This window comes from Protopterus annectens, chromosome 1.part0 (assembly GCF_019279795.1).
Source record: "Protopterus annectens isolate FY-2018-M chromosome 1.part0, PAN1.0, whole genome shotgun sequence".
In the NCBI taxonomy this organism is placed as follows: Eukaryota; Metazoa; Chordata; order Ceratodontiformes; family Protopteridae; genus Protopterus; species Protopterus annectens.
This window is the reverse complement of record NC_056725.1, coordinates 622052738-622076898: the sequence shown is the minus strand read 5'-3', so window position 1 is coordinate 622076898 and position 24161 is coordinate 622052738. Positions and strand designations below refer to the sequence as shown.

The following is a 24161-nucleotide window of genomic DNA, read 5'->3' as shown; positions in this document are numbered from 1 at the left end:
GAGCTAATGCAGTCCTTTGTTTATCCCAGGTCATATTTACATTTAAATTTACACTATTCTGATGGCTTTCTGGGAGGGAGTTCCAGCAAGCTGATACAATTTTATAAAATGCACTTTCAGTGGTGGTAAGTTGAATGGGGGTATTACTGATTGTGAATGATCACTTGCTTTGAGATAGTGGGTAAATTCTCTGAGTTTTATCAAATATTTTAGTGGTGGAGTGTAACTTTCAAAAAGCAGTTTGAAGATAAGACTTGTCAGAAGGAAAGTGGAATAGGAGACTATTGCCAATCATCTCCCTTTTTGTAGGGTGGTTCTATGATGCTCATTACAGTTGGCAAAGTGTATAAACCTATGTATTTTGAATTCAGTTGGTTGGATCAAGGAAATGTCCTTGGGCAGAGAGGGATGTTATGGCAGGAAAAGCATATTCCAATCTAGGTAGTAGAAAGTTAGTAGCTACGATGTCCCTGGCTTCTGGGATGAGCAAGATGGAAATTTTATAGTAGACTTTCAAATGATTTATTATCTTGGTGGGATTAGGTGGAATCCTACTGAATCTTTATTTAAAGGATCTTAAAATGGTACAAAAGTAATCTATTCCATTTTCATATGTCCCATTACTAAATATTATCAATTCAATTCTATTTCATTACATCTTAGTAGTCAGACTGCAGATAAATGTGTTCTTCTGCTTAGCAAGCTATACAAGCCAATAAATAAGCACATGCATAGAAAGTTTCAGATGATTAGTAAATAACTGCCTGTAGTCTAATAAATCTGTCACATGCTATTTATGAAAGACGTGAAAAGGGCAACAGAACTTGGGCAACATGATGGCACACTGGATAACACTGCTGCCTTACAGCTTTGGAGTCTAGGATTTAACCTTTACCCCCAGTTACTACCTTGTGGAGCAGGTTCTTCCTCAGATAATGAGTTTTCTTAGGTTTCTCCTCTCTATAAATATAAATTTCAAAACAGAACCTTCTATTCCGACTAAAGACACTGTGAAAGGAGAAGGGAATTAGCAGAATCTATATATAACCATTTTTCCTTATTCATTTTATTAGATGCCCATGTTGCTCCCACTTTACATGTGGCCTCTCTGATAACTTTAGAACTCAATGACCTACACACGAATATATTTAAAAACACTAATTTATTCATTACATTAATATAATACAATAATGACCCAATACATCACAATATCAAGCCAAACAAAACTAACACTGAAACAATGACTGTATTGCAATAATTGTGATAGACATCTACGACATTTCAACAACATGAGCTATTTTTTTAATTAGTTAATTAATTAATTAATTGAGAGTAAATTAAATATTTTAGAATTTGTAGCTACACTTCTTTAAATAAAGCATACCAAATTCCAAATCTACCACAGGAAAAAAGAAATGTTAAAATTATTTAGTTTTTGTCAGTATCTTCAGTTGCATTTTCACAACCTTAATCTGTTAACCATGACGACTATAGGTCACCCGACTGAGATCATCTTCCTCCAAAATTAAAAAAAAAAAAGTTTACTAACTCCTTTGCAGTTCCTCTCAACTACTCATTAGTAAGAAAATTCACAGTACCAGACTACCAAATAGAAGCCATACTGCAGCACTGTACCACTGCATAAAGGTGGAACCTCAATTCAACCTAACAATTGCAAGCCAATAACTATTCTAAACATACCTAGGAATTCATGAAAGGGCCTAGCATGAGTCATGTTAGCTGCAATGAAAAAAGACTGCATTACTTGCTAACTTGAATGTATCTGAATCAGTTACTACCCTGGCATGCAGGCCATATTGTGTAGACAATAGCATTCCCTCCCCAGTCACACTGTCTTCCACACATTAGTACATATTCATACACAAACACAGTCCCCGTACCTATCTCAAAGTTTAAGTGTCATTACGGCACAAGATTTTAAGAGTACTCCCTAGTGACTTACTCACTTCCTCCCACTCCCCGATACCCGTATTGCTTTTGGTGCCATTATGGCACAAGTGTATTATTTCTTGTGCCTAGTGTTTCCTCCCACCCCAGATCCCTGTACTGTTGTTGTTGCCATTATGGTAACAGTGTAGTAAACCTAATATGTAGCAGTTCCCCCCTCCATACCCTAATCCCTGTACTGCTGTTAGAGCACAGGGGTTTAGAGTAATCCATGATGTTGAGTGGTTCCCCCACCTCTGATCCCGGTGCTACTTTAAAGTCATAGGCCATGTTCACTACCATGACATGGTGAGACCCGCTGTGCTGATCAACATGTTTGAGCAATTTTATGTACCACTCTTAGATGTCTTCCTGGAGGTGGTTCTGGGGTGGTGTGGGGGGTGAACACAAACTAATAAGCATATGCCTCCCCCCTGGACTGTCTCATTAGCATTCAGTATGGCGACAAAACCAGCCCAACACTGTCTTTGTACAGCACTGTGCAACACCATGTTAGAACTGTCTCTTAATTCAAAAAGATTACATCATGGTAACCTTTATAAATTCCCCTCATAGTTTCTAAAACACATGGTACAGTACATTGGAATGATAACTATTTTGGCTGGACGAGATATCTTTACATATTAACTGGGATGCATAAAATTATTTCTCAACTACTCCTGCCTCATGTTGATCAATACACAGGGAGTTGTCCGAATGGAGAGAGAAAAGTCCATATGGAGAGATGACAAAATTAGCAAGCAAAGGAGAGTAATATTTCTGGAACTGAATTCATCCTTAAGTCTTGGTGAGTTCCTTCAACAGATGGACCCTGTTTCTACAAAATCTCAGACAACACTGATATATACACATTTTATATAGCATATATCATGTACATGAATAGGTTAAAAAATAAAAAGAGACAGCTGGGTGCACAAGTCTCAGGATAAAAAAGTGCCTAGTCCTGGTTGGTGCACTAATGCCAGGAATGGAAAAAATGACAGTGTAGAATCCTCAAGACACAGAAACATTCATAATTCATACAATGGACTTAGGCCAGGCTCAGGGGGAGGATGGTCCCAGTGTTGTAAAAGGAAGTAGCAGTCCACAAAAATCACAAAAACTGACAGGCCAAAAAAGAGTCATAAAGATGATAGAGTGGACTACTGAGGATAAGAAAGAAATGATGTATTGTTACTATTATGCAAGAGACCCAGACTTTCCAGACAGAAGATACACAAAAAGATTAAGAGAAATTAGAGGAAAGAAAAATACTTGCACAAGAAAAATTGCCAAAAGATTCAAATGCAAAGCTGTGTTCATTAATATAACAGATTCATGAAAAATATTATACAGACCAAGAAACCCTTGGGCCATTTGGAAAAAGAAATAACTGAGGAAGTACAAAAATATAAAGAACAGACTCTTGAGATTTTTGAAAGTATAAAAAAAAAATATGGATGTGGGGAAAAAAAGAGATCGGACATGGTGCAATATTAATGTAAAGGAGAAAGCCAAATTAATTAACATAAAAAAACAGCTCCAAAGATATTTGAAAAGAAAATATAGGCAAAGGCACTCAGAAATGGCAAACTTCACAATACAAAAAATAAAATCACAAAGGGGCAATGCAGTGGTTACTAAAGTAGAAGTAAAAAAAAATTAGAAGCTGAAGTTAAACAATACTTGAAAAGTGAAGGATTTAATGTAGAAAGTCTGACACAGGTTATTGTCAGAGCAAGATGAAACGAGTCCCCTAAGTTAAGAGAAAGAGGAGCAACATGAGACATCTGAGGAAGAAATATGGACATGGGAAAGAGAAAGAGATTTAACATGGTGCGATATTTACACAAAGGAGAAAGCAAAACTAATCAATACAAAAAAGCAGCACCAAAGATACATGAAGAGCAATACAGGCAAAAACAACCAGATACTGAAAATTTTGCAATACACAAAATAAGAAAACAAAGGGGAAAAGAGGACTAGTAATGGAGAAGTTAAAGAAATATAAACTGGAGTTACATATTGCCTGTGAAGTGAAGGATTTAACCCTGACAACATCACATCATGACAAAATAATGAATCCACAAATTAAGGAGAAGCTAGTGGAGGGGGAGGCATCTTATCAGTTGCCATATGAAGATACTTTGGAGCCTACAGTAGGAAACCAGTAAAAAAGTTCAGCTGTAGTTGCACAGCAAGAGAAGGAAAAGGAAACTATGGCAACTCTGACAGAGTCAGTGTTACGGAGTGATAGGCCAGTGAGTTCCCCATTTGAAACAGCAACGGATGACACAGGGTGAAGCTGAAAAGAATACAGCACAGGAAGATTTTCCTGGAACTTTCTGTAAAATGCCCGCAGGAAATGAAGAACAAAGAATGTGCCCTTAGTTTAGAAAAAAATTATCTAAGGGAAGAGCTGCTTAATTTAATACAGATAAGACAGACATATTAAGATCAATGAAAGAAACAAAGTCAGTAAGACCCAAAATGACAGAGGTTTGATAAAAAAAAAACAAAAAAAAAAACATTTAACACAGTAATCAAGACTGTTCATAGAAATTCATGTGATATTACAGAAGTAAATAGAGTATATTACTGTGGAGCTAAATTAATAACAGATACAGTTTCACTACAAAAACACAGGGCAGTAGAGGAAGAGAAAGGGAGAAATCAAATACCAATCATGGAATTATCGAACAGAGAAAACTATAAAGCAATTAAGATAACAAGTGTCCATGTTAGAAGTATACAGAAGCTGGAACACATTAACAAAAATTGATATGATAAAAGTAATGCGCAGCATCAGAACAGACCAGGATCTATCTTACAGTATTGCAAATAATAAACTAAAGATATCAGCACAGGCAAAAAAACCTAGAAGATATACAGATAAATATAAAGGGAAAGTACAAAGTAAGCAATTTATTGATGACCCAAAAAAGATTTATACAGAATTGTGAAACAAGGCAAAAAGAATAGAAACACTATCAAAAAAAAAAAAAAAAAAAGAAGAAACATATTTTGGAGAAATATCTATGAAGATCATGTGGAAAGTACAGCTGTGTGCCTACCATAAATGTAGATGTTAGAGTGTATCCACTGTTGCAGTCATTACTCTTGAGTTATCCTGCTGGCAGGCTACCCGCAGTCGGCCTGAATTCCAAAGTCTTGGTCCGGCGTCAGTTGCTGTCGCCTCCTCCCTGATGTCAGTGCACCAGGGGTATAAAAGATGCAGCTGACGCCATTTTCTTCAGTTTTTCTTGCCCCAGATATCAGGTGCCCCCAAAAGGGTAGGCTAAATAAATCATGCCAATATACATGCATGCACTAAATTAAACATTTCCTTCATCTACAAGCAAATACACCACATAGGTTGTATAGAATAGAGAAGTACAGATAAGACCTAGCAAAAGAAAGGGGGATGGTGGGAGGGTAACCTGGACTGCAACAGTGAATACACTTGAACATCTACATTTATGGTAGACACACAACTGTACTATGTTCATCGTGTTTCACTGTTGCAGTCATTACTCTTGGGTTGAATCCCAAAGCTGAGGATGGGTGGCTGGGCTAAATAGGATTAGGAGAGGCTAAGAGGCCCTGCAGAAAGTACAGTTTTGTACCTACCATAAATGTAGATGTTCGAGGATCCCCATTGCTGCAGTCCTTACTATTGGGTAGTCCGCTGTCCAGTCGGCCCGAATACCAGAGTATATGGCTGACGTCGGTCAGGGCGCATTAGACTGACGTCAGTACGTCAGGGTACTAATGCGCATGACCGACGTCATATCCTCAGTCTTTTCTTGCCCCAGATGTCAGAAGACCCTAAAAAGACAAGGCCCAAAATACCTGCACCAAAAATTGTAACGTCAACATCTTGAACTTGGGAATGTCCAGATAAGTGTTGAGGAGAGATAAATCCAAAATTGGTCTCCACGTGTTCCCCTTCTTTGGTACTAGGAACAGGCGAGAATAAAATCCTAGGCCCCTTTCTGATACAGGAACTGGCTGAATGGCCCCCATCTGGAGTAACTGAGAAATTTGCTTGTGAGCCTCTTTTCTTTGTGGAGGAGGAACGTCTGGCATGCCTTTGAAAGGAGGCATTGTATGGAAATAAAACCTGTAACCGTGGTGAATGATATCCAACACCCATCTGTCTTGAGTAATTAAATCCCAATTTCCTTTGAAAAGAGACAGTCTTCCTCCCAAAGGAGCTACCAGACGAGAATCTACTGGTAGCTGAAAAGGCAGGTCATTGGGTCTGTTTACGAAAGGACTGACCCTGCCCTCACCAGAAGTCTGAGCAGGTGAACTCCTGTTCTAGGCCTAAAAGAACCTTGAGCTCTGCCCCTACCACGTCTAGACCTACCCCTAGACTGGGAATCATAAGCAGGATATGTCCACCCCTTAGCAGGCCAATTTCTACTAAACTTCGGTGGCTGCACCTGCAAAAAATCTTTAACAGTTTGCATAGACTTAGCTTTGTCCTCCATTTTCTTTAAAACTGCTTCCACAGGCGAACCAAACAACACATCAGACTGCAAAGGAGCATCCAAAATCCTTGTCTTAACATGCTCAGCTAAATTCTGATCCCTCAACCAGGCATGCCTGCGAAGAACAGAACTAGTGGCAGCCACCCTCGAGGAGGCCTGTACAGCATCAAAACCACATTGCAAAGAATGCTTACCCACTTGTTCAGACACATGAACCAAATCCAGCAACTCTTTACACTCAATACCTTCCGCCAAAGCATCCACCTTAGATTTCAATTGTGAAAGGAGATAATTTTGATATTTTAGCATGTGAAACTGACAATTCAACGCTCTCATGGCTAGAGTGGAAGAAGTATACACTTTCTTTCCCCACCTATCCAAAGCCCTTGCCTCTTTATCAGTGGGAACAGGATTTTTAACCACAGAGGCCTTAACACCTTTAGGCCCCTGAGAAACAGTTTCTGGGTCCGCCCTAGGACTCTTAAACAAATACGTATGGGCTTCAGGCACCCTATAGTACCTATCGGGTTTAACAGGAGCAGGAGGCAAAGAGTCAGGGTTCAGGGAAGCCTCTGCAAAAACATCTTCCACCACATTCAACACAGGAGGTATAGCTAAGGGCCTATGCTGGGGTAAAAACAAGAATTCCCTAAGCCTTTTCCTGGAATCAGAGTAATCCTGGCCTTCCCATTTAAAGTGCTCCCTCATGGAATGCAGAGTCTCTGAAAATGAGAAATCCTCAGGAGGAGAAGCTGTAGGAGTGGAATCATCCACATCAGAATCAGAATAAGGAGGAAACTCCTGCAAATCTTCCACAGAAGACTCAGAAGCCTCTGAACACTGTTCAAAACTAGCAAACTCCGGTTCCACCCTGGGCCTCTTATCCGGAGGGGGCATAGCACCTCTAATCATAGTAATCAAATCTTCTGCCATTTTAAGCATATGTTTCTTAGGTACAGAACCCGAAATGCTAGGAGAAGCCCCCACTGAAGCTGAACTTGGCCTACCTCTCAAAGAAGTTTTGGCAACAGAAGGAGAGGCTCTAACAACCTTGGGAAGAGAGGGAAGAACAGTTACCTGAGAAGCCCCCTCAGCCTGGCCTACCTCCTGAGAAGGCACATCCTGTAACAGTAAAGTTTCTGCCTGAGACTCCATAGAAACTCCTGGCAAAACCTCTGGCACCACTGAGCCTTCTAAAGAACCGACGTCCGGGACTGCCGGTTCATCAACCCTAGGCTTCCCTGTTTTGTCCTTGCGCTTCTTGGGCCGAAGCCGGAGCATCCGGCGGCATTTTATAATTGCAACGCTTCCCAAACACTAACCTGGCACAGTCTAACCTCCTCTTAATAGTGCGTTTGTTAAACCTAGCACAAGAGCGGCATCCAACAACGTCGTGCTCAGGCCCTAAACAAGGTATACACAAGGTATGGTAATCCCTATGAGGTATCTGTTTCCCACAAGAAATACAGTTATTCACTTTTTCTGACATCCGGTTAAATACTGAGGCAAGAAAAAACCAAAATGTTCCCAGGGTACTTAGCCAACTCTGATTCGGTCTGAAACTCCGGTTTCGGAAATATTTCAGAACGCCAACCTGCACTCGCAAAACTGCTTCTGCATCAGACCATGCGGCAAAAAAGACTGAGGATATGACGTCGGTCATGCGCATTAGTACCCTGACGTACTGACGTCAGTCTAATGCGCCCTGACCGACGTCAGCCATATACTCTGGTATTCGGGCCGACTGGACAGCGGACTACCCAATAGTAAGGACTGCAGCAATGGGGAACGAAGAACATCTGCAGTGGCAAAGTCTGCTCTGGATTTAGAGTAGAGAGGTAAGTGGTAGTGCTTTGTAAAGGTGTGCACTGAACTCTAAGTTGCAGCCTCTAAGATGTCTTTGGTTGGTACTCCCCTGAGGAAGGCTGCTGAAGTGGCTGCTGCTCTGGTTGAATGTGGCCTAATGCCCTTAGGCACTGATTTGCCATGCAGTGAGTAGCAGAAACTAATGCAATGGCCTATCCATTTTGAAATAGTCTGTTTTGAGATAGCCTTTCCTTGTGATCCTGCAGCATATGCCACTAAAAGTTACTCAGTCTCTCTGAAAGCTTTAGTTCTGTCCAAGTGGAAATGTAGCTGTCTGTGTATGTCCAAAGAAAACAGAAGTCTCTCACCCTTGTTCTGTGGGTTTGGATAAAAGGTAGGCAAGTGAATGGTCTGGTTAAGGGCCACACTGGACACCACCTTAGGCATAAATGTAGGGTTCATCCTCAGAGAAACCCTGTCTGGATGGAAAATGATAAAAGGTTCCACAGCCATGAGTGCCTGTAACTCCGAGACTCGTCTTGCAGAGCTGTTTTCCAGAATAAGAATTTTATATCAGTTGTTGAGGCTGGCTCAAAAGGAGGCAGTGTGAGTTTTTCCAAGACATAATTGAGGTCCCAGGCTGGAATTGGTGCTCTCCTTGGAGGTCTTAAGTTTTTGGCCCCTCTGAGGTACTGCCTTATTAACGGATGAGAAAGGATAGGTGGTTCCGTATTGTAATGGGCTGAAATGGCAGAGGCATGAATCTTAATTGATGAAAAGGATAGGCCTTTGTCCAGCATCTCAGTTAGGTATTGTAAAATCTGAGGAATATTTGGTACAAACGTGTCAATTCCTTGTTTCTGGTTCCATTTTTGTGCATAAGATTTTCTGGTACTGGGCCTCCTGGCCTCCAAAATAACATCCATTACAGCTTTGGAGAGAGGCTACATTATCCGCCATACTGCCAGATTTAAGGTCCTGAGTTGGCCGTGCAGGATCTGACTGTTTTTTTGGGTCAGTAAGTGAGAAGTTTGAGGCAATCTCCAGGCTGGACCTTGAGACAAGTTCTTTAGGATTGGGTACCAGTGCTGGCGTGGCCAGTCTGGGGCAATCAGTATCATTTTTGGCTTCTCTTGTCTGACCTTTAGGAGTACCTTGGGGAGGAGAGGCAGTGGAGGGAAGGCATATACAGTTAGGTTTTTCCAGCTGAAGGATAGGGCATCCACTTTCCATGCTTGCTTGTGATAAGTCCTTGTGCAGAATCTCTGTAGTTGGCAGTTGTGAGGGGAAGCAAATAGATCTATGTCTGGGCATCCCCATTTCCTTGTTATCATGCTGAAGACTTGTGGATCCAGTTTCCACTCGTGGGGATCCATGAGGTTTCTGCTTAGCTCGTCTGCCAGAGTATTTATTTTTCCTGGCAGGAATTGTGCTTGCAGGTGAAATTGAAAAGTCAATGCTGTGTCCCACAAAGTCATGGCTTGTCTGCAAAGGGGGTAGGAATGTGTGCCTCCCTGCTTGTTTATGTACCACATGACTGTAGTATTGTCCGTCTTTATCAGTAGTTGTCCTGTATGAAGTAGATCCTTGAAAGCTGTCAGGGCATTATGAACAGCGAGCATTTCTTTTTGATTGATATGAAGATGCATCTGGCTTGCAGGCCATGTGCCCTGAATACATTTTCCTGCCATGTGGGCCCCCCAGGCATAATCTGATGCATCTGTTGTTAGTGTCTGCCTGGCTGTGGGTAAAGTGATTGGCTGTCCCTTGTTGTGGTGACAGGCCTGTGCCCACCATCGAAACTCCTGTTGCAGGCAGGGAATGAGGGTAATTAATGTTTCCAGGCTGTGGCAATGTTGAGTCCAAACACTTCTTAGATACCATTGTAGTTTCCTCACATGCAGTCTGGCATATGGAATTAGCAGAATGCAGGATGCCATGAGGACCAAAGCCTGCAGAATTTTTCTTGCAGATAACTGGGTCTTTGTTGCCAACATTTTGAAGTAAGAAGTCAGTTGCCTTTGTTTGTCTGGAGTGAAATAAGCCATCTGGGCAGTAGTATTTAAGCTTGCACCCAGGAATATTATCTCTTGAGAGGGTACTAGTTTTGATTTCTTTTCGTTTACAGTCTATCCTAGGCAAATTAGTAATCTTTTTACAAACGCCAGATGCTTTAGTAGAATGTCTTTGTTCTCTGCTTGAATAAGGCAGTCGTCTAAGTAAGGATATATCTGAATTCCTCTTTGTCTGCAAAATGCAATTACTGGTGCCAGGCATTTTGTGAAGACCCTGGGAACAGTAGATAAGCCAAAGGGCAGTGCAGAGAATTGGTAGTGCATTGAGCCAGCTATGAATCTGAGGTATATTCTGCAAGATTGTCTGATTGGAACATGGAGGTATGCCTCTTTTAGATCCAAAGTTACGAGCCAAGCCTTCTTGCCCAGCATGGGCAGTAGCTGCTGCAGAGTCAACATTTTGAATTTTGAACGTCCAGAAATGTGTTTAGAATAGACAGGTCCAGTATTGGTCTCCAGGCTTTGTCCTTTCTGGGCACCAAGAAAAGTCTCGAGTAAAATCCTTGTCCCTGCTCTTGTTGTGGTACTCGCTGAATGGCCCTCATGTCCATGCGGGATGAAACTTGCTTTTGTGCCTCTGCCCATTGATTGTGTGGCAGGTCTGGCATACCTTTTGCCCTTGGCAGGGTGTGAAAATGGAACCTGTAGACTGAGACACTATGTTCAAGACCCATTTGTCCTGGGTGATCATGTGCCAATTTCGTGAAAAAAGTGCTAGTTTTCCCCCTAATGGGGCTGCCAAAAGATAAGTGCTTGGTTCTGGCAGAGGAAAGTCATTGGGCCTGTTTCCTGTATGGCTGTGATTTGTCTTCTCCGCTTTTGGAGGTAGAAGCACCCCATTGTTTAGGCCTGTATGAACCTTGGGGCTGGTATCTGCCTCTGGGGCGTCTGTATCTGCCTCTTTGTGGCCTGTCTGACACTGGAAAGGACCAATTCTTTGTAGGCCAGTTCCTGCTAAATCTGGGTGGCTGCACCTGTAAGAAATCCTTAACTGTCTGCATAGATTTTGCTTTGTCCTCCATTTTAAACACCTCTTCTGCTTTAACAGCAAACAAAGTATCATGCTGTAATGGAGCATCTAATAATTTTGCTTTAACATGATCAGGCAGATTCTGTTCCTTTAACCAAGCATGTCGCCTAATGACAGAACCTGTAACAGCAGCCCTGCAAGAGGCCTCCAGAGAATCAAAACCTCATTGCAAAGTATGCTTTCCCACTTGTTCAGTTGCATGCAATAAATCCTGCATTTCTTTGTTTTCTGCACATTCAGAATTTGTTAACATTTTCTGTTTAAGCAGTGACAATAAGTATTGCTGATATTTAAGCATATGAAATTGACAATTTAAAGCCCTCACAGCCAAGGTAGCAGAAGTGCAAACCTTTTTCTCCCATCTGTCCAGTGCCCTTGAATCCCTATCAGAGGGGATAGGGTTTTTTGCAGTGGAAGCCTTGACCCCTTTGGGACCATGAGAAATAGTTTCTGGGTCAGCAGCAAGGTTTTTATAAAAAAAATTATGTGAATCTGGAACCCTGTAATATCTGTCTGGCTTAGCAGGTGCAGGGGGTAAAGAGTCACGGGACAGGCCGGACTCTGAAAATACATCATCTACAATGTCTAAAACAGGAGGGATTGCAAGAGGCTTGTGCTGAGGTAGTAAAAGAAAATCTCTAAGCCTTTTTTTAGATTATGAGTAGTCTTGGCTCTCCCAGTGGAAGTGCTCCCTCATGGTATGCAGGGTTTCCCCAAAAGAAAAATCCTCAGGAAGGAAAGCTGAAGGGATAGGTTCTTCTTCCTCATAGGGAGGGAGAGAGTATTCTTGGTTAGAAGAGGAACAAGAGGAAATGCAAACCTGATCTGAAGATTCATATTCTGTCTCTTGCCTAGGCCTCTTCTCAGGAGGGGGATGGGAACCCCTGATCAAAGTAATTAGGTCTTCGGCCATTTTGAGCATCTGTTTTTTAGGCATGGAGGCCTGTCCATGGGCTTGCTGCACTTGTTTCTTTGTCTTTAGTGGTGCTTTAGTCTTTGCCTTTGGAGCTGTAGTTGGTTTTATATATAACTGTGTAGGCCTGAAAACACCCTCAGAAGCCGATGCCTGCTCAGCGGCTCCGGACCCATCTGAGGGAATATTTTCCGAGCGTCCAATACCTTGAGTTTCCAGAGGCCTAGTCTGCTCCACGTGGGAGTTGGAAGCAGCCTGCGGCTCTAAGGTAGTGGGTGTCAGGGGCTGCGAAAGCACCTCACTGAGAACCGACGAACTGGCGACTGGCTTAGAAGAAGCCTCGTCATCAGTTTTGGACCTCGGATGCCTGTACTATTCCTTTTCCTTGCGTTTCTTGTGAACTGCGGTAGTCGGATGGCTATCCGATGACATTGTGTAATTAAATCTTCGGCCAAAGTAATGAAATGCAAAATCGTACCGACCCTTAATAGTGCGTTGGTCAAATCTAGCACAAAATCTGCAATTAGCTACGTCGTGATCAGGGCCTAGGCAAGGAATACAATAAAAATGGAAGTCCTTATCAGGTATTTGCTTCCCACAAGAAATACAATTATTAACTTTTTCTGACATCGGTCTGGAGCAAGAAAGAAGTTTCCCCAATTGGGTACTTAGCTTTAAATGAAGACTTCAGATCTGAAATTCGAACATGAAAATCTCAGGAGTCGGCCAACCGGCACTCGCAAACTGCTTCTGCTTCGGGCACCACGCGGCAAGAAAGACTGAAGAAAATGGCGTTGGCTGCATCTTTTATACCCCTGTCGCACTGACGTCAGGGAGGAGGTGACAGCAACCGATGCCAGACCAAGACTTTGGAATTCAGGCCGACTGCGGGTAGCCTGCCAGCAGGATAACCCAAGAGTAATGACTGCAACAGTGAAACACGATGAACATCATAACAAAGATGCTGGACGGACAGAAAAGGTAAAAGAAAGAATAAGTTGTTAAAATGTACAGGATATGAAATGGGATGAAATATCAGCCTGAAACATTGAAACAAAATATATAAAAAAAAGCTCCTAACTGGAAAACCCCAAGACCAGATGCAGCACCTAACTTCTGGCTAAAGGCATTGTCATCTTTACATGAAGATTAAGCCATGAGTAAGAACGATTTCTATGTGCACCCCTAAGAGACACCAACCTGGTTAACAACAGGAAAATGGATACTCCTCCTTAAGAGTGAATCTGCAAGATATCCTAAAAACTACAGAGCAATAACTTGCCTTCCAACAATGTATAAAACTATGCATTGGAACTGATGCTGACAGAGTTTATAGTCATTCAGAAGAAAACTCATAGAAAAGTCATAACGGAGAATTGTAAAAAAAAAAAAAAAAAAAAAAAAAGAGGGAGGGGGAATCTAAGTATGGCGTGGACACAAACTACAAAAAAGCATTTGACAGCATTCCACATTCATGGATAAAAGAGTGCTTACAAATGTACAAGATAAACCCTACAATGATCAATTACACTACAGTGACTATGAAAGAATGGCAAACCACTTTGCAGCTGCGGCAAGATAAAGGAAAAATTATTATCCCAGGGATAAAAATTCAAAGGGGGATATTCAAGGGTAATGCTGCTCTTTTGTCTTGACGTTAACCCATTAAGCTGTCTACTTAACAGATTAGGTCATAGCTATAATTTGGCTCCCAGAAAACAACAAAGTGTTAAGACTTTTCTTTTTGTAGCTGATTTAAAACTCTATAGTTCATCGGACGAGGAACTGAAAGCAAAACTGCAAGTGGTCAAAACTTTCTCAAAAGATATATAGAATATCATTTGGTCTTGATGAATGTGCTAAAGCAATCTTTAAAGCAGGAAAGCTGCTGCAACAAGAAAATCAGTCTGGGACAGGAATGGGATATAAAAAAACTTGAGCAAGAGGGATTGTATAAATATTTGAGAAATGATGAAGGATCAACAATAAAACATGAATAAATGTGAATAAAACTTAGTAAGGAATATTTCAGAAGACTAAAATTAATAGTGAAAATATTGACATCTAGGAACAAAGTCCAGGCTATAAAACAATCTACTCTTCTTGTTCTAACTTACAGTTTTGGAGTGACTGACTGGCCCCAAAAGGTAATGGATCAGTTTGACAGGAAAACAAGAAAAGGCTTCATTCATATCAAGTGATCATAAAAATCAGTGTACACCAAGATTATATATTTCCCATTCTGAAGGAGGCATGGGCCTCCTCGAAATCGATTACATGTACAGAGCCACAATCGTAGGACTGCATACATATCCGATGACTTCACAAGATCCAAACATAGTGAAGGTTTTAAAAATAAAATGAATAAGTCTAAGATGACTTCCATGCTTAGTTTAGCAGAAGCATATCAGTGGCAAGCAAGAATGGAAATCAAACACGAAGTAGATAAAAATCAGGCAGTAACAATGTGCCAAAAAACAAAAGAAAGAATATAAGATGAAAGATTAAATGAGAAGCTAAGAAATGTGTAAAATGCATAAATATACCTGCAAGTAGCAAAAACTCTTGGAATAACCTCATGCTGATCAGGATTGAATGCAGGAATGGTTAAGGAGAGGTGAATTTAAATCAAAAGGTGAAATTTTAATATTCATAGCCCAGGATAATGGACTACTTAACGCATTGGTTTACAAAGTCCGTTGAACATGTCGGAGAAACAGACAAATGCAGGTTTTGTAAAATGAACTGGAAAAAGTCGAACAGTTTGGTGCTGGGTATGATACACTAATGGCAGAAGGACTGTATTCTGAAAAGCATAATAATGTGGGAAGACTGTTGCTTTGGGGATTGTGCAAACCTTATAATATTGCAGTAGCTGAAAAGCATTGGAAACATTGGCCACAAAGCATTATAGAAAATGATGAAGTTTATATCACATGGGATCACCTATTACCAACAATTCAAAAAATAGATGCGAGATTACCAGATATAGTAGCCCATGGACAGAAGACAAAAGTAGCATTGATTATTGAAATTGCTACACCCAGTGACTACAGTGTCTTACGTACAAGCCAGCCAGTCATAAAATACCATGATTTCCAGGCAGAAACGGGGGCAATGTGGAAGGATACTCAGACACAGTTCCATTAGTAGGAGGTGCAATGAGTCTTACAAAAACTAATTTACAATCCTACTTAGATACGTTACCGATACATGTAACTCCATATGAATTGCAGGAGGAATCAATTCTGGGCACACTGCAGGTGCTGCAAAGAGCATTTTTGGCTAACATCAATGAATGAGACAACACTAATTGCATGCACTTTAATCATACTTTGACTTAGGAATGGGGTCCATTCCCATCAATGTATTAAAAAACTAAGACTTGGAGAAATTAAACCATTTCATACCTTTCATGACTGACTGCTTACACCCATAGACTTTGTTTACAACTGACAGCATTAGGTAACGGAAAACAAACAGCAAATGACATTCAAATGCAATGCATAAGTACAATTTTCCATACCTTTTATCATTGTAACTTATTTTTCAAGACTATTTGCTTAAAACTATACCTTAAACTAATGATATATATATATATATATATATATATATATATATATATATATATACACACATATATATATATGGGATCACTACTAAATTCCAAACACACAAAATACCGAACGTGAAAATACCGAGACTGAAATCACAAAAACCGAGAATGCCGAATCTTCACAAACTCGAACCTCAGAATACCGAGAGACCAAAATACTAAAAGAAGCATGTTTGATGATGTCCGATGCCACCAGTGCATTAAAATAATAAATGTAAAGTCACACTGCTATACAAACAAGAAAACACCACGATACCCAGCAGTTCTTTCACCGTAAAGTATTATGTACGGAAATTACACACAAATAGAATGAAAGTGTTTGTTGCATGAACTAACAGCCTGTAAAAGCATTTCCCAACACACAAAACGTAAATAGTGATCAGCCAACACAAGTAGATATACAATCGTTACTGGTATGGATCAATAGCAAGTTGATGTTTACATCCGTAATAACTGTGCTATAGCCTGCACTAGTTGTATGCACGTATAGTCTTCCTGATGCTCTAGCACAGCTTGGAAATGGTTATGTCTACTAATCAGTTTCCTATGCTTTGGAGAAGGAGGACAGCCTGTGGCAAGTCTCTCCCTCAATGCAACAACACGATTCTGCTCTCTGGACAAAGCGGTCATAAGTACAGATAATTCAGTAGCCTTAGTACCTAAAATATACTTCAAATGGCGATGCCATGCCTCCACCGAATTTTGAGTATGTGGAAGAAATAGCCTATTCAATTCAGACACATTCCAAAATGCTACTGGAAATAATGGAGTAAACTGTGTTACTGAATTAAATCTTGTACTAAACTTACGTAGGCGTCCTAACACATACCAATCTGAGAAATAACGTATCAGTTCTGTACCATCATCTGGAAAGTTGTCCTTCAGTAACTGCAATGTAGGAAGCACATCAGACTCTCTTAAAAATGCCAAAGCAAGTAAAGACTTTACAGCCAACTGAAATGTGTGGGAAGAATTATATATAGGGGCTAGTCCAAGCTGCTGAACCTTATGCCACACATTTTATCCGAAGTGAAATAAACATCCCTTCGACTTAATCTCACTGAAGTTCATACTTGTACTTCTGATAAACGCTACTTCAAAGTCACATAGAATGAATTGCAATGACAGCTCAAACTCAAGCAAGGAAAATAGATACAAAATGCAATGCCGCATCCTATTGTATGCTCAAAGTGATTTTTTCGACATCAAACAGCAGAACAATGGAACACACTTGCTATATGCACCACACTTAACTATGCCGTGTATACTATATAATTGTCGACACAGTGAACCTTTGCAAAAGTAAGTCCCATCCATGAGTCATATAGTTGCAACACTCAGATCATGTAGGTTATTAACTGTCGTAAAGACTATCACAGTATTTCCTGATGTAGGATCTGACAGCCGTTTCTCAATGAAAGTGTCTGACTGAAACGGGAACATACTCATATCTATTGCTTCTAATGTAAGGTTGTGAACATGACTTCCACCTACTTTACACCTTACCCTTCTAATCTGCTGAAGCAGTGCCTTTTTAGCAGGTAAACTAGGAGCACATTGCACAGCAGCGGATGCCATAGCATCGTCTACCAACATACATGGATTATCTTCTCGACAACGTTGCTCTGTCTTTTAAATTGCCACACACGGAGTATTTCTCCACTTCAAATGGATCTCCAGTACGGTTGTGAGGCATTGTTTTTATTAGTTTCTCACCTTTGGAAAGAGACTCAGTTACAGTCCTTCCTTTGCAATTCCCAGACCGCTTCCATTTACAGCACCAATACCGTTTTTGAGCGATTTTCTTCTCTAGATGGTAGACGTAACCTTGGATAATCAGGACATGTTTGCTTTTCTGTGATTGCACTCTGGGATATAACTCACCTAGCATGCCAAGCGCATCGGGATGATCATCAGACATTGTACAGGCGTTCGCTATTGAACGTTTTCTTAACACTATAGTAATTCTTTTATAGTCAGGGTATGAGTGAATCTTGCACTCCTTCTGCATTTCATTGGTATATATTGCGCTTGTATTTCGGTAATGTGTGCTTTGTGTTTTGAAATTTCTGCATTCTTGGTTTTCGTGATTTCAGTCACAGTATTTTCATGTTTGGTATTTTGTGTGTTCGGGATTTTAAGAAATTAATCTTAACTCGGAATGTAAAATGAGTATTACACTTTTGCATGTCTCAACAGAGAGTCCAAGATCACCACATTATATTTATTTTTAACTTGCTTCTTGCAAGCCTGACACTATCAACAGTGTAAAGCATGGATACATTACAACTAAGTAAACATACTACCTTACTTTAATACTTTTAAGATAAAAAGAAGTCACAGATGATAATCCCCTTACATCACATTTAAAATACCTTTACCACAGTACAAACTGCTTTATAATTTAACATACAATTTACATAATTACATTTTTATACAAACAAGGTTTTACTAACAGTTACATCTTAAGACCCTTCAGTGCCCCACTAAACATTTATGACCAAATGGGGTTTATGCTTCACAGCTCACCTATCAGTTTAATACAATCAACAAAATTTCTAGTCTTTCTCAATCATGTCTTGGAAACCATGTGTTTAATATCTTACAGTGCTGATGCTTCATAGTCTCCCATTTACTTACTAATTTCACTGTGTTGATTTTCTTCTTTTTGATCATCTCCATCTTCCAACAACAGTCCCTGACTGAAGTCCAATGTAATCCTGATTCTTCTAGTAAGCTCCTGTGATTTTTTTCAGTTACTCAAGCATTTATGTTTGGAATAATGAAAAACGTTTCACTGGTACTCTCTCTATGTACTCTGTTACTATCAGGGCAATAAAGTTGCGTACCTTTCTGCTTACGGGCTAAACTTTTTTATTTCCTCTTTAGTCAGTTCCTCATCCAAAAAATATACAGATACTCCATGAAAATATTCTGAAGACAGCTGGATACAGCAGCTTGAATCTTAAACCTGCCTCTGAACATCTGCTGATTCTCTTCTGTCTGATATACAGGGAAGAATAATTTTCCACACTACTGTCCTGAATTTTTTAATACTTTTCCCTTCTGCCACATTTTCTGTCAGGAGCAGCTCTTTCTGCTAGTACACAGTTGCTGCTTTACTAATACAGGTCTTGGGTGCTTTCTTGTGCCCAGATTTGGAGCATAAACACAATGTCCTCTCTCATTTAATAAATCCTGCTCTAAAACATCAGCCCAGGTGATTACCTGTAATTCCATAAAATGAATACTATACATACCTTGCAGTTTACCGGTACAGCAGGAAAATATCATTTTTTTTCTCTGCATGCTCTTTTAACTCTACTATTTTCTGAATTAACTGTTTTCGAGAAGCTTCATGCTCAGCCAGACATTTCGGCCTCTCATTTTTTTTTTCATTTTTATCAGTTCATATGAAGAGTTGGCTAAAGCATCTTCTATTTTTCCAGTCTTTAGTTAATTGACTTTATATAGTCTTTCAATATTTCACTTATTTCAAACATCTCAGAGTGCATTTGATTTTTCTCCTGTAGATTACTGGAAGTCATTTCCTGTATCAGAACTGAAACTTGAAAGTTTTTTGATGAACAGCAGCAAAATTCTTCCCAGCCACAGTTTTACTCTTTTTCCTGGCTGATTTTCTTTCCCCAACTTTCATCTTTGCTGGCATCCAGGCAGGGTAATTACTATCTAGTAACTGAATTTTACTCAAATTGATAACTTTTACTGGGTGTTTTTTTCAAACTGGTAGAGCTTTACTCAACCTGCTGCTCAGTGTGCAGCCAACTTGGAATTCTTCACAATCGGGCAATTTGTTACTAAGACTTCTGGCATTAAGCTGAGCTACCTTAATGCGATCAAGTTTAGGGTTTGAAACAATTGTTACGTTGAAATGTCCATTTGCTGGGCTTAGCCTAAAAAAGGTACAATGGCGGCAGCATAGGCTTTAGAACTGAAGGGGAAGGCCTTGGAACATGTGGTGCAGGCTATCTTTTGGGAAGCAAGTTAGACTGTTGAGTATCTCATTCCATGTTGGCACATACTTGATCCCATGAAATGACACCAATTATTCAAGTAATTGTTGAAGCTAATTATCTTTTCTTGGAGAATGAAGAATTCCACTCAGGACCAGTTACCTGCCTGCATTTGTCACGAACATGGAGAGTTCAAACACCTCTCTCTCTCTCTCTTTTTCAATGTCCTTCACAGTTTTGTGTCTCAAGTTATTAACTCCCACATGGACTACTACCATGTCATAGTCTTATCTGCTAGGTGAAATGATCTTTAGAGCCCTTATGATGTTAGTGATCCTGACTCCAGAAAGACAACTGACAATTACCCTATCTTTGTCCAGCCTACTGAGTGGACAATCTGTGCACCTAATCAGTCACCTACCACTAAAACATTTTTATTTGCACAGTGGTTTGGAGTAATAGATTTGAGGTGGTTTCACTCTTGTTGACTCTTTGCTATAGGTGCGCATGAAGGTGATTAGGTGTTATATTTACACTGAGACCTAGTTTTCCTAAATCACCCTAGTTCTTTTAAGATGTCAAATCTAATGATTTTAAACCCTGCTACAGATAGAAACCAAGTTTGTGATCCCAAGAAAGCAAAGAATTTATACACAAAGTAAAGAAACTGTAAATTTTAAACAAAATATTCCTCCCTGGAGTTTATCTTCTATGAATCATCTTTAGTTAACATGAAACTGCAGAAAAGAACTCACAATCCATGTCAACCAAAAACAGTTTTGGTAGCAATTTTGAAAATGGTACTTTGAAAAATATTTAAGACACCACAGCTTAGGCGGAAAATACATTTTTCTACCAAAATGAAATCTCACATTACATGGTAGAGCTGAAGTATGTGTCAATCAGGTAGTATTAGTTCTTCGGCTTAAAGAAAGTGATCTGTAGTTGTAAATTAATAGTCACTTACATATACAGTGAACTGTATTTGTCTTATGATTATTTTTTTTATCCAGCAGTGTGGTTCACAGTATCATGTAATGCTCTGTCTCCTCTTTCATTTCAACACCGATAGCCTGTGGATGACTGCACCACTAAAAGACTGACCGCTATAAAGGTTTGTGTGCCATCTTTATTACATGCTTACGTTCTAAACATTAAGAACTTAAAACCCTTCAGATAAAGTTATTTAAGAAATAAAAGATAGGTAGACAAATAAATTGCAACACCTACCTTAGGAAGATGCCAACTCCAGCTCCACAAATAAAGCTGTGAGCTGTGCATGCTCCAACATCTTCTCCAGCATCATCTCCTTCCAGCTTTGTTTGGCAGCAGTAGCTCTGAGAGCAAAGTGTAGCACCACACACAAGACACAATGTGGGAGTTCTGCTTTTGTCACCTGATTTTGGACACCTTTATAACAAAACAGAATTATAGAACAGCTTCAGAAATTAAGGTGATTAAAGCAAGTATAAATTTAAATAAAAATACAGACAAAAATTAATTTGATTCCATAAAAGAAGACTTCAAGTTGCTATTTTTTAAAATATGCGTTCATAATTAGCATTTATCAAATAGTTGTATTTATGCAGTCCAGTTGAAAAAATGAAAATTCAACAAATCCTTAGGCATTCATTCATTCATACACAAAGAGTTGAAGGAGATATTTTCCAATTTAATATGCCCTATTTTGGGGCAATTGCAATATTCCAGAGGGGGATTACAACACAAAGCAACCCTAATTCCACTTGTAGGGTCAGAGATATGCACTCGGCCAATCCCCAAGAATCTGTCTAGATGTTCTTATGATGCAATTTCTGATTACTGAAAAACAGTAACTTGTTAACTGCCTTTCTTGGATTCACGTTACTAAACAGAACCCTCAAATAAATCTGGATCCTCAGCATCATATACAGCACACTGCTCAGAGAAAAATACAAAGCATATGTAATACAAAATTAAAAATTTCTGTCACAAAGAAAGGAAATGTAAACTACAAAATAAACATAAAACTACAAAAACACCACTATGCTAACACTGAGCAAACAATTTATCAGAAGTACTAAAATCTCCTCTGAAACAGTGAAAGTCTTCAAAGTCTTGTTTAATTATACATTCTTTTAAACCATTCTTCATAAAACTAATTATTTCGTATTGTTAGAAGAATTGTGTGTGCGTGTTGAAGTCAATGCTAAGCTGAATAGTCATTTAACCACTAACGGTGGTAGCACACCACTGGAGATACCACAGCTGTCCTTGTACAAGACTGGTGATCTACCTTACTACTTGCAGCTCATTTGTAATGAAGACAGAATTTTTCAAAGCCAAATTAATATTTTCACAGAAATGTTCATACCCCAAGCAGGCTCAAAGAATCTTTCCTCAGGTAGACAGCAAATGTTGGAGATGTGATGGGGAATAAAGCAGTGACTGGGAACATATTTTCTGGGAGTGTAATGAGTTGGCTCACTTTAAAAGATTACCTGCAGACTGCTCTGTCAAGAAATTATTTATTTTGATCTATGATACAGAGGTGGAATTGGGCAGTAATAACTAGAAAATGGAAATCAAAGTCTAAACCAACTTTAATGGAAGTAACAAAAATAGTAACAGAGATAAAATAACTGGAACTGGGATCTTTAGAAAAGGGTAGAAGTAAATTACACAAGGAAAAATGGGAAATGAGGACCACTACATGCAGAGGAAGAACGATGTTTAAAAGAAGGCAGGATCTGAATGAGCTATGTAATGGTTGACTAACAATGACTGGATATATTACAAGTAATGTATAATGTTTGCAGCTACAGTTATGTTGGCATGGTCTGTACGGTATAATGTTTGCAACTGAGATTGTGCCACTATAATTTATTTAAGCAATAACCGATGGCAAAGAAATTAAGGGACTCATAAATTCAAGGATATAATTGGCATGGTGTCATGTTGTTATCAAAAAACAGCTGCTTAATAGCAGTCTTTCTAAACTCTTGCATATTACTGTACTCCCTTATTTTTTTTTTCTTTAGCACTCTGTAGTTGCACCTCTTTTTGTTCCGTGAGATTCTCTTTATTCTGTAAAACTTTAACCTTTGTCAGACCCTCTAAATAATTCTTGTTACTTAAACATCTCTTTCTTTCTTTTATTTCCACCTTATTTTTAAACTCCACTTTCATCCTGTCCCACTCACCAGCTATAACTTCTGGAGTACTTTCCATCTTCCCTAAAAACTCCAAAATAATTTCCACTACCCATTTCATAAATTCCTTAAGCAATAACAGATGATGTGGTGTGGTATATTGAAGATTTACCCATGGTTGGAGGGGTTTAATCAAGAGGGCGAAGCCAGAGTGATTAAATAAAACCAACCGTGGGTAAATTTCAATATACCACAACCACAGAGTCGGTTATTACTATTACACAATGAAATTATTTAAGAAAAAATTGCTTACTTTTCTTAAATAATGTCTTTGCAAACCAGCGCATTACTGTTCTTCCGCCGGTGGTGGTATACTGCTTCCTTGTGTTGATGTACTCCACATGCGTATGGGACTTGTGTTCCTATGCATACCCAGTACATCAATGCTTTGAAATGGAAGCAACGGAGAAAAGAAAGTCTCTGTTGCTCCATTTTTTCTTTTTTTATTTATTTATTAAAAAAAGAAGGTTTTGGACACTTTATACCAACGGAAAAAAGTCCGGGCGACCGGACCTTTTTCCGTTGGTATATTGTCGGATTTACAATGAGCACGCTGGCCAATCAGCATGCACGTTTTGGAATATTAATGGGAGGAGTCATTGTATAATTTAATTTATATCAATATAAGATTGCTTGCGTCACACATAATTTAATAAAGATGTTTCCTATAAAAAAAAAAAAAAAAAAAAAAAGCAAAATGCCTTATTCTTCATTTGCTAATGAGGTAAGCCCACTAAACAGAAGCACTTCCTTTGTCAGGGAAGCCTGACAGCACTGCATAGTTAAATTATTTGCTCAGAATCCCACAGCTGCAACTCAAATCCAGGACTGTATGATGAATCACGTAAACACCTCATGGTACATAACTTGCGTGTAAAATGGTACATATTACATACAGCTCTGCTTATGGCACAACACGTAAATTAAAACCTTTATTGAATTATCACTTGTGACACAGGCAAACTTACATTTATGTAAAAGTAAATCATATTATCAAGTTTACATGTACAAGCATTATACATCACATGTATTGTTATATATCATATAATCTAAGCAACATTATATAAATTATTCAGTGACTGCCTTCTCTTAAACCTCATTCTTCCTACAAAC

At 39.3% G+C, this 24161-nt stretch overlaps 1 protein-coding gene across 3 annotated transcripts in view; it reads right to left on the bottom strand.

Annotated features, from left to right (window-relative positions):
- Positions 1-24161, bottom strand: part of UBR2 (ubiquitin protein ligase E3 component n-recognin 2) — a 5196118-nt gene that overhangs the window by 164017 nt on the left and 5007940 nt on the right. For all 3 annotated transcript variants that reach the window (XM_044061864.1, XM_044061881.1, XM_044061872.1), the window contains exon 45: positions 21088-21267. In XM_044061864.1, the coding sequence (XP_043917799.1) occupies positions 21088-21267 (180 nt within the window). The remainder of the gene's footprint in view (positions 1-21087; positions 21268-24161) is intronic.